The following is an 11,822-nucleotide window of genomic DNA, read 5'->3' on the forward strand; positions in this document are numbered from 1 at the left end:
GATGGGTTAAATGGTGTTTCCCCTGGCTAGGCCCTCACCTCTCTGATTCAGAGGGGTTAAATGGTGTTTCCCCTGGCTAGACCCTCACCTCTCTGATTCAGAGGGGTTAAATGGTGTTTCCCCTGGCTAGACCCTCACCTCTCTGATTCAGAGGGGTTAAATGGTGTTTCCCCTGGCTAGGCCCTCAACCTCTCTGATTCAGAGGGGTTAAATGGTGTTTCCCCTGGCTAGGCCCTCACCTCTCTGATTCAGAGGGGTTAAATGGTGTTTCCCCTGGCTAGACCCTCACCTCTCTGATTCAGAGGGGTTAAATGGTGTTTCCCCTGGCTAGGCCCTCACCTCTCTGATTCAGGGGGGTTAAATGGTGTTTCCCCTGGCTAGGCCCTCACCTCTCTGATTCAGAGGGGTTAAATGGTGCTTCCCCTGGCTCGGCCCTCACCTCTCTGATTCAGAGGGGTTAAATGGTGCATCCCCTGGTTTCCACTTCCTGTCCCAGCAACCTGTCTGAGCGGAGAACCGAGCAGAACACAGTCATAGTGTTAGCTGGACAGTCATAGTGTTACCTGGACAGTCATAGTGTTACCTGGACAGTCATAGTGTTACCTGGACAGTCATAGTGTTACCTGGACAGTCATAGTGTTACCTGGACAGTCATAGTGTTAGCTGGACAGTCATAGTGTTACCTGGACAGTCATAGTGTTAGCTGGACAGTCATAGTGTTACCTGGACAGTCATAGTGTTAGCTGGACAGTCATAGTGTTACCTGGACAGTCATAGTGTTACCTGGACAGTCATAGTGTTACCTGGACAGTCATAGTGTTACCTGGACAGTCATAGTGTTACCTGGACAGTCATAGTGTTACCTGGACAGTCATAGTGTTAGCTGGACAGTCATAGTGTTACCTGGACAGTCATAGTGTTACCTGGACAGTCATAGTGTTAGCTGGACAGTCATAGTGTTACCTGGACAGTCATAGTGTTAGCTGGACAGTCATAGTGTTACCTGGACAGTCATAGTGTTACCTGGACAGTCATAGTGTTAGCTGGACTTGCGTAGTTGTAACTGGCCTCAAAATTTCACTCCAACTTGAGAAAACGTGGTGCGGGAAAATAATTCTGTCAACTTAAAATGATGCGTTTCCTCAACTTGTCTCATAGGTTCATTCAACTACAAATTATTATTTGTGCATCTTAACTTAACTTAAAAAGGGCTGTGGAACTAGTTCCACTCGTACGGTGCTTTTGACATACAGTGTTTTCAACGGACGTATCTGACACATGTTGACCAACATGATGGTCAGAGCGTTGGGCCGGTAACCGAAAGGTTACTGGATATAATCCCCGAGCTGGCAAGGTACAACAATCTGTCGTTCTGCCCCTGAGCACGGGAGTTAACCCCCTGTTCCCCGGATGTCGATTATGGCAGCCCCTCCGTGCTCTGATTCAGAGGGCTTGGGTTAAATGCAGAAGACACATCTCAGTTGAATACATTCAGTTGGACAACTGACTAGGTTTCCCCCCCTTTACAACTGACTAGGTTTCCCCCCCTAATGATTACATTGTTCATGTTCATTTATTCAACGCTCTAACCATCATTTATGTCAACATGTGTCAGATACGTCAGTTGAAAACATTGTATTTCAAAACCACCGTATGAATGGAACTAGTTCCACAGCCCTTTTTAAGTTAAGATGCACCAACAATAATTTGTAGTTGAATGAACATATGAGAGAAATTGAGGAAACGCATCATTTTAAGTTGACTGAATTGATTTATTATTCAACATGTCCTCACCTGGGATTTGAACTCACAACCTTTTGGTTCAGGCATTCTGATCTTCCTCCTATGCCACCACAATAATAAACAACTAGAATTGTTTTATATATATATATATATATATATATATATATATATATATATATATATATATATATATATATATATATATGTACAACATTGTGTAATTTAGAGGACGTAAATACATGATAATGGGGTGATGTTTCTGACTACCTACTGTCCAGAAACCTGCAGAGGATTACAGCTCTTACAGGAAATAGTCTAACGAGACAAACTGACGGAACTGATGCAAATCTGTATTTTTTACATGTGCTGAATACAACAGGTGTAGTAGACCTTACAGTGAAATGCTGAATAGAACAGGTGTAGTAGACCTTACAGTGAAATGCTGAATACAACAGGTGTAGTAGACCTCACAGTGAAATGCTGAATACAACAGGTGTAGTAGACCTCACAGTGAAATGCTGAATACAAAAGGTGTAGACCTTACAGTGAAATGCTGAATACAACAGGTGTAGTAGACCTCACAGTGAAATGCTGAATACAACAGGTGTAGTAGACCTCACAGTGAAATGCTGAATACAACAGGTGTAGTAGACCTCACAGTGAAATGCTGAATACAACAGGTGTAGTAGACCTCACAGTGAAATGCTGAATACAACAGGTGTAGTAGACCTCACAATGAAATGCTGAATACAACAGGTGTAGTAGACCTTACAGTGAAATGCTGAATACAACAGGTGTAGTAGACCTTACAGGGAAATGCTGAATACAACAGGTGTAGTAGACCTTACAGTGAAATGCTGAATACAACAGGTGTAGTAGACCTTACAGTGAAATGCTGAATACAACAGGTGTAGTAGACCTTACAGTGAAATGCTGAATAGAACAGGTGTAGTAGACCTTACAGTGAAATGCTGAATACAACAGGTGTAGTAGACCTCACAGTGAAATGCTGAATACAAAAGGTGTAGACCTTACAGTGAAATGCTGAATACAACAGGTGTAGTAGACCTCACAGTGAAATGCTGAATACAACAGGTGTAGTAGACCTTACAGTGAAATGCTGAATACAACTGGTGTAGTAGACCTTACAGTGAAATGCTGAATACAACAGGTGTAGTAGACCTTACAGTGAAATGCTGAATACAACAGGTGTAGTAGACCTCACAGTGAAATGCTGAATACAACAGGTGTAGTAGACCTCACAGTGAAATGCTGAATACAACAGGTGTAGTAGACCTTACAGTGAAATGCTGAATACAACAGGTGTAGTAGACCTTACAGGGAAATGCTGAATACAACAGGTGTAGTAGACCTTACAGTGAAATGCTGAATACAACAGGTGTAGCCCTTACAGTGAAATGCTGAATACAACAGGTGTGGACCTTACAGTGAAATGCTGAATACAACAGGTGTGGACCTTACAGTGAAATGCTGAATACAACAGGTGTAGCCCTTACAGTGAAATGCTGAATACAACAGGTGTGGACCTTACAGTGAAATGCTGAATACAACAGGTGTAGTAGACCTCACAGTGAAATGCTGAATATAACAGGTGTAGTAGACCTTACAGTGAAATGCTGAATACAACAGGTGTAGCCCTTACAGTGAAATGCTGAATACAACAGGTGTGGACCTTACAGTGAAATGCTGAATACAACAGGTGTAGTAGACCTCACAGTGAAATGCTGAATACAACAGGTGTAGTAGACCTTACAGTGAAATTCTGAATACAACTGGTGTAGTAGACCTTACAGTGAAATGCTGAATACAACTGGTGTAGTAGACCTTACAGTGAAATGCTGAATACAACAGGTGTAGTAGACCTCACAGTGAAATGCTGAATACAACAGGTGTAGTAGACCTTACAGTGAAATGCTGAATACAACAGGTGTAGCCCTTACAGTGAAATGCTGAATACAACAGGTGTGGACCTTACAGTGAAATGCTGAATACAACAGGTGTAGTAGACCTTACAGTGAAATGCTGAATACAACAGGTGTAGTAGACCTTACAGTGAAATGCTGAATACAACAGGTGTAGTAGACCTCACAGTGAAATGCTGAATACAACAGGTGTAGTAGACCTTACAGTGAAATGCTGAATATAACAGGTGTAGTAGACCTCACAGTGAAATGCTGAATACAACAGGTGTAGTAGACCTTACAGTGAAATGCTGAATACAACTGGTGTAGTAGACCTTACAGTGAAATGCTGAATACAACTGGTGTAGTAGACCTTACAGTGAAATGCTGAATACAACAGGTGTAGTAGACCTCACAGTGAAATGCTGAATACAACAGGTGTAGTAGACCTTACAGTGAAATGCTGAATACAACAGGTGTAGTAGACCTCACAGTGAAATGCTAAATACAACAGGTGTAGTAGACCTTACAGTGAAATGCTGAATACAACAGGTGTAGTAGACCTTACAGTGAAATGCTGAATACAACAGGTGTAGTAGACCTCACAGTGAAATGCTGAATACAACAGGTGTAGTAGACCTTACAGTGAAATGCTGAATACAACAGGTGTAGTAGACCTCACAGTGAAATGCTGAATACAACAGGTGTAGTAGACCTTACAGTGAAATGCTGAATACAACAGGTGTAGTAGACCTTACAGTGAAATGCTGAATACAACAGGTGTAGTAGACCTTACAGTGAAATGCTGAATACAACAGGTGTAGTAGACCTTACAGGGAAATGCTTACTTACAAACCCTGAACCAACAATACAGTTTTAAGAAATATATATTAAAAAAAAGAAAATAATAGCGAGGCTTTATACAGGTGGGGGTACCGGTACAGAGTCAATGTGCGGGGGAACCGGTTTGTCGAGGTAATATGTACATGTAGGTAGCGTTATTAAAGTGACTATGTATAGATAATAAACAAACAGTAGCATGGGCCTACTTATCACTCGATATCTATATGGCACATTTGAAGCCATGTATGATTCTCGCACATAGTATGCTACCGTTTATTAACGTAACCTTTTATTATCATAACCGTTTATTAACGTAACCGTTGAGTGGTATCAACACAATCGGGGGGTCAAATACTGACCATTTATGTAGGTTAATTCACATAGTCCTAGTCTAAGAAGCCATCCAATTGGAAGTCCTAGATTAGGATCCCTCTGGACCCTATTCAGTTGTAAAATACTATTGAAGTGATCCCGGTCAGGGACTGTACACATTGTTACACTGAGAGAGACTGCACTAGTGGAGGATGTAGGTCAGGGACTGTACACATTGTTACACTGAGACTGCTCTAGCGGCGGTTGAAAAGTACCCGAATTTAACTAGTCAGTCTCTGTCGAAAGAGACCGGAGGATGGCAGCATTTGAAAACAACACGAAACAAACTCATGGACAACTTTTAGAAACCTTTTTTATTATTTTTTATTGGAGACAAAATACTACTTTGCACAAATAAACTGATACAATGTACATTTTTGGAATGAAAACCCCCCCACTCTTTATTCGTAATGAACATTTTGGACGCTAGAGTAGAGCCTGCAATACAGCGCTCACAATAACTCACCAAATAACTAAATAATCCTATTGCGATATTTAAAACCAAACATGTCATTTTGTAACTCTGTAACTTTTATCACTGTCCCGTATTTTATTTTACTACATAATTTATTATAATTTAACATTAAACTAATAAAAAGTGGAATATTTTCTTCAGTTGACAAACAGATCGCGTGGTTTATATTTTATCCCTCGGTGTTCCTGAATTAGTTGTATTGCATTGTAGGCTGGTCATTTTACTCGTGTGCTTTTGTCAATCAAAATGTATCTTATATAGTGGCCCATGCTCTTGTAAATGATCATTAGAGCTTGTCCTCTGGTGGCAATCATGTCTTTTTTTTTTTAGGAGAAATATTGATTGTCCATTGAGGTCTGAAAGTTTCTGCAAATGTGTCTGTGATTTTGATGAAATGCGTTGAAACAAAGTCTGTTGGTCTGATATGAACGTGTTCTCAACTTGCCTACCTGGTTAAATAAAGGTGAAATAAATAGAATAAAATATAGGCCTACCGGTAGATTTTTCTAAAATAAAAAAAATAAAACATTGTGTTGGATAATTATTTAATATAAAACATTTCCCAAGTAGAGTGATTTTTTATTTTTATATTTAAATGCGACGTATTAAACTCTTAAATCATTCTATTGCGGCCTTTATAAGCCGAGTCTACATTTCATAACAAAAACAAAAAAGTGAATAAGCGGGTTTGGACAAAGTAATTATAATTACACAATTAAACATCTGAATAACCCACCCAATAAATAAATGACTAAAATGAAATGACAGTAGCAGCGGTCCAGCGACGCGGGGAAAATCACATCTCCAGCGACGCGGGGAACCATCATATTACCGGGTGCTGTGTTGCTATGTCACACGTGTAACACATAAGCCATGTTTATTGTCAACTAATCCGTTGCAGAGATCGTGTGGTCTAAACACACACAGCCGTATAGTACACGGTATATGCATGTTGTAAGAGCCTAACTTGGTTTATGTTTTACTGTGTCATGCATGGAAGCCAGGAGTGCTTGTTGAACCATAAAATAATTACATTGTTTTTTTACCCGACACTCTTAGAGGAAAAAGGCGTAAATTGCTTGCTTCATATAGAACACCTCTAAAGGTTCTATAGAGAATAACCCCTTCGTAAGGTTCTTTGATCAGAACCGTAATATAGTTGGATGTTCTTCTTCACTGAACCAAAATATTGGTTCTAAGCCGAACCTTTTGTTCTAAGAGTGTATCCTACTGTTCAACAAAACGCAAAGGCTACTTAAATTTACAACTTATATTTGACAGAAACAATTGATTTAAAAATATATATAATATTTGATTCAATTACATTTTGTAGATGGAAATTCTGAAGGTATATTCATAAAACTATTATTTAAGATATATATTTGTAAAAGTGTCCGTGCGTAAAAGTGGAAATATGGTCGGCCAACTGTTCAAACTGTTTTTATTGACTTGTAACCTAAACACCTATTTTTATTGCATAAGCTTATTAGGCTATACTTGCGCGGTAAATGACTTAGCCTATCTTACTCCAGGTGAACTCCTAAACGGCATTAATGAGTGGGCAATCGCTCACCAGTATCGCTCCCATTGATGCACAGATTCGGAGAAGACAATTCGACTGAAGCGGGACAGAAAAAGGGGGAGTCACCCTCGAGACAGTTCCTTTCACAGGGTTTACCTGTCGACGCTCCAGGCGGAGCGCTTAAATACGCCTCCCAACCCTTGGGTCTAGCCTTCAGTCCTCCGGGAGAGACTGACGGAAACAGACTGGTGGGAAAGGAACCGCATGTTGTTGACGATAGAAGAAGATAGCAGGAACCGTACTCGATTAGAACGGATTATGAACGCTTTTGGACAGCAGCCATCCAACGCGCAGACTAGCCCCGTTCAGCACCACAGCGCACAGGAGCTCCTGGATATGGCGGTGTACTGCGATAACTTCGGTAGCATGTACCAGCACCAGCAAAACCTCCATCATGGTCACCACCCGCAGAGGCCGCCGGCACATCCTCAAAGCTACGGCCTCGGTGAGTACACCTCGCCGACCACCAACCCGTACCTGTGGCTAAACGGCCCGAGCATCGACTCGTCTCCATACCTGGCGGGATTGAATGGAGCATCGTACATACAGTCTGGATACGGAGCGAACCAGCGGCAGTTCCTACCCCCTCCTACGGGCTTTGGTGGAGCTGACCTCGGATGGCTGTCAATCTCCAGCCAGCAGGAACTCTTCAAGATGGTTAGGCCTCCGTACTCTTACTCGGCACTCATCGCTATGGCTATCCAGGGCGCCGGGGACAAGCGGTTGACGCTCAGTCACATCTATCAGTATGTGGCAGAGAATTTCCCGTTTTATAAGAAGAGCAAAGCTGGGTGGCAGAACTCAATCAGACACAACCTGTCACTGAATGACTGTTTTAAGAAGGTTGCTCGGGATGACGATGATCCGGGTAAGTTACAATACCTGTTGTACCTGTAAATAACTCGTCATTATCTTGCACCTATTTAAACGTGTCATTTTTTGGAATGTCATACCTTTGCCAATTGATTTTGTAAGACGTGTCTGACAGTAGACTAGAGCAATAATGACCTTTTGATATATCGTTTAGATCTACATTGTAGGTTTGTTTACATTGTGCCCTGTCTTCATGTCTTCATAGGAAAGGGAAATTACTGGACATTGGACCCAAACTGTGAGAAAATGTTCGATAACGGCAACTTCCGGAGAAAGAGAAAGAGAAGAGCTGACTTGAACGGAGGAGACACCAACACCGCTGTGAAGTCAGAAGACACTGCCGCCCTGAAGCTCTCCGACACGGCCAGTATCATGAGTTCATCCCCTCCCAGCCTCCAGAACTCCCCTGGTTCCTCCGAGCCCAAATCATCCCCGTCCCCGTCTGTGGAACACAGTCCCTGTTACAACAACTTTGTCTCCACTATGAACACGATGCTGGCGGGGAGTAACAACGGCTCTACCCGGGAGGGGGCCAGGGGGGACTTTGGTTCAGGAGGACATGTTATAGGGGATTTGTCGCCTCATCAGACCCGAGAAAACATGTCCGGACTTGGTTCATACTCGCCCTCTCAAATCACGCCGTTGAACTCTGATACCACTCACCTCTCCACAGCTAATAGAATGAACTACTACACATTGGCACAGAACAATCACAGCGGAGGCCTCACCAACTCTCTCCCAAACCACTTCGGTGTTAATCATTTGATATACAGCCGCGAAGGAACCGAGGTGTAGGCAGTAGGCTATAAGCCCCGTCCTAATTATGTCAGATGATATAATGCAACTCCTTTTGGCATACTTGTATAAAGTACTCAGTGACTACATCAAGTACCACGATTAGTATTCATGTTATGCATTCCCTAATAACAACGTGTAATAGCAATGCCTTAAATATGCTTTCTCATGATTGAATCGGATTTTTAAAGTGGGTCGAAACTAAGTTCGACTTAAGCATTTTAAGAGGATAATTAAGACAAACTTTTGTTTGTTTTATTGCCAACTGGAGCCCTGGAAGGGTCTTGCCTTGGAATAAACATTTAACGTACTCTTTTCGTTTCCTTTATATTGCCGCCTTTATGTAACTGCGTGGATGACGTCACTGTGCCTTTCAGAAGATCTTGTATTTTTTTTTTTTTAAATAGAACACTTCTAATACTACGTCTGCAGATATATGTTTTGTTATGTAGCCTAAATAGTAGCCCTCTTTGCAGACCACTTTGTGTACTTTTTGTAGAAGGAATTGTGTGTGTGTGTGTGTATATTTTATTTAAGCCTATTGTCAAACGTTTGAATAAATGTCATATCTGAAATTCTTCATTCTGTCATATTTTCTAGCGGACTTGTCAAAGTGACGTTGTCTCAGATTTATCCGCCATAATCATCAACTTTGCAATAAACCAGCGCTCTATTTAATTGTTTTAAAACGCACGATTCCATTTTACTTATAAACACTCAAATATTAAAATGATTAACGTGTAGATCTTAACTCATGGCTCTCAATTCTAATCAACATTTTAGGTTACTTTTAACATAACATTTTAAGTTGACGTTTAAAACACAAACGCACCAGTGGGGGTTGATAGGCTACAGCTGTTAACGGTGTGGGAGAACATGTTCACTGACTCCTTACAATACCAAACAGTATTTATAATGGGACTGACAATTATTTACCTGAAGTATTTCAGGTTTAATCGAGGTTGGAATTAATCCTCCACCCCGTCGTGTACTCTCCCCTCCCTCCCTCCATTCCTCTCCCCTCCTTCCCCTCCCTCCATTCCATTCATAAAACTTTCCAGACAATCAGCCAGATATTCCATCTCAGACTCGGGAACACAGTTCCAGTAGGCTTCCATACAGTTCATAAATTGATGATATTTTATATTGAATTGGAAGAAGAAATAAAACGTCCGTTCACATAACAGGCTACAACACTGAAGGCATCACCTGTTACTGACGTTTCCTCTGTGATCTTTAGCTCATGCCTCCTCAACTGTATGAAAACAGTAGGTGAGACTGCTGACGTTTCCTCTGTGATCTTTAGCTCATGCCTCCTCAACTGTATGAAAACAGTAGGTGACACTGAGACATCTTCCAGCTTGTCACTTTGAATAAACCCGATTTACGCTGAGATTCAAGACACCTCTTTATTTCTACCCAGTTCAGAAGTTCAGCTTTCGGTCTTATTTAATAGTGTGTATGGGATAGATGGAAACTTGTTGAATTGAATCGTTCACACCTGTTTTCAGTTTATTCAGCGGGGGGGGAAAGTTTCATCACTCACGGCATAAAACGCGGAGTGATATTTTTTTTTAAACATCGTGTGAGAAATAAGAATGATAGATAGTTCGATGTTGGTTTTCTTATGAGCTGTGAATCAATCGGGACGCGTATCCACTGAGCGATTCATGTCAGTGCAAAATAGCATGTGACACCCATTGTTTGGTCATGTGCAGTTGTCCTACTATTATGGGACAAAAACAAGATAAATATTGTCCCTGCTTTGCTGTAGTGGGCAATAATAACCAGAGAGAGAGAGAGAGGTTTCCCATGAAAAATGTTCAAGCCATTATTAAACGGCTGTCTTACTCATGTCGTATTTTGAAACAATTTACGGTTACGCACGAAATCAAAGGAAGTAAATTAAAGAGAACACCTCTTAATTGGTGGATAATTCAGTGCGCTCTGGCGCTCTGTTGTCTCGACTAAAGCAAAATTGACAAGAGGTTCGTGCCCGTAGCTGTGACACAATGGGCCCTGGCAATACCAAGGGATCCCCTCCTGCGCTCGGATGAAAACATTCGGTGACCCCAGATCTGGGAACGTATTATATCACTCAGACCACATCTCCCTCCTGTTGTCCATGAAGCATGGGCTTCCTATCTAACAAAGAGTATTTTTGTGAAACTCAAACGGGTTCTCACAGCGACAAGTTTTCAATTGAAATCCTGTCTTTCACCAACGTTGTAAATGTAGGCCTACCAGTGAATCGGACATAGATGTCATGTGTAATTACAACGTTATACATGAGCTCTAAAATATGTAGAAACTAGAAACATCCAACAATTAATTGAATAGTGATAAACTCCTGGTAGGCCTATTTATGTATGCGTCTATTGGTAGGCCTATTAATGTATGCGTCTATTGGTAGGCCTATTAATGTATGCGTCTATTGGTAGGCCTATTTATGTATGCGTCTATTGGTAGGCCTATTTATGTATGCGTCTATTGGTAGGCCTATTAATGTATGCGTCTATTGGTAGGCCTATTTATGTATGCGTCTATTGGTAGGCCTATTAATGTATGCGTCTATTGGTAGGCCTATTTATGTATGCGTCTATTGGTAGGCCTATTTATGTATGCGTCTATTGGTAGGCCTATTTATGTATGCGTCTATTGGTAGGCCTATTTATGTATGCGTCTATTGGTAGGCCTATTAATGTATGCGTCTATTGGTAGGCCTATTAATGTATGCGTCTATTGGTAGGCCTATTTATGTATGCGTCTATTGGTAGGCCTATTTATGTATGCGTCTATTGGTAGGCCTATTTATGTATGCGTCTATTGGTAGGCCTATTTATGTATGCGTCTATTGGTAGGCCTATTTATGTATGCGTCTATTGGTAGGCCTATTTATGTATGCGTCTATTGGTAGGCCTATTTACGTATGCGTCTATTGGTAGGCCTATTTACGTATGCGTCCATTGGTAGACCTATTTACGTATGCGTCTATTGGTAGGCCTATTTATGTATGCGTCTATTGGTAGGCCTATTTATGTATGCGTCTATTGGTAGGCCTATTTATGTATGCGTCTATTGGTAGGCCTATTTATGTATGCGTCTATTGGTAGGCCTATTTATGTATGCGTCTATTGGTAGGCCTATTTATGTATGCGTCTATTGGTAGGCCTATTTATGTATGCGTCTATTGGTAGGCCTATTTACGTATGCGTCC

General features: G+C 41.3%; 1 protein-coding gene across 1 annotated transcript; it reads left to right on the forward strand.

Annotated features, from left to right (window-relative positions):
- The first annotated feature begins 7,108 nt into the window (after positions 1-7,108).
- foxi1 (forkhead box i1) lies at positions 7,109-9,131 on the forward strand. Its single transcript, XM_055913175.1, has 2 exons — positions 7,109-7,805; positions 8,016-9,131. Exons 1-2 carry the CDS (start codon positions 7,142-7,144, stop codon positions 8,603-8,605), a joined length of 1,254 nt encoding a protein of 417 aa, XP_055769150.1. The 5' UTR covers positions 7,109-7,141; the 3' UTR covers positions 8,606-9,131.
- Positions 9,132-11,822: the final 2,691 nt, after the last annotated feature.

This window comes from Salvelinus fontinalis, unplaced genomic scaffold (genome assembly GCF_029448725.1).
Source record: "Salvelinus fontinalis isolate EN_2023a unplaced genomic scaffold, ASM2944872v1 scaffold_0271, whole genome shotgun sequence".
NCBI lineage: Eukaryota > Metazoa > Chordata > Actinopteri > Salmoniformes > Salmonidae > Salvelinus > Salvelinus fontinalis.

What these genes read in the sequence shown, in the direction of transcription:
- foxi1 (XM_055913175.1), top strand. Translation starts at nt 7,142, where the DNA reads ATGTTGTTGACGATAGAAGAAGATAGCAGGAACCGTACTCGATTAGAA. An exon ending in TCGGGATGACGATGATCCGG is followed by an intron (nt 7,806 to 8,015) that starts GTAAGTTACAAT and finishes ATGTCTTCATAG; the next exon opens with GAAAGGGAAATTACTGGACA.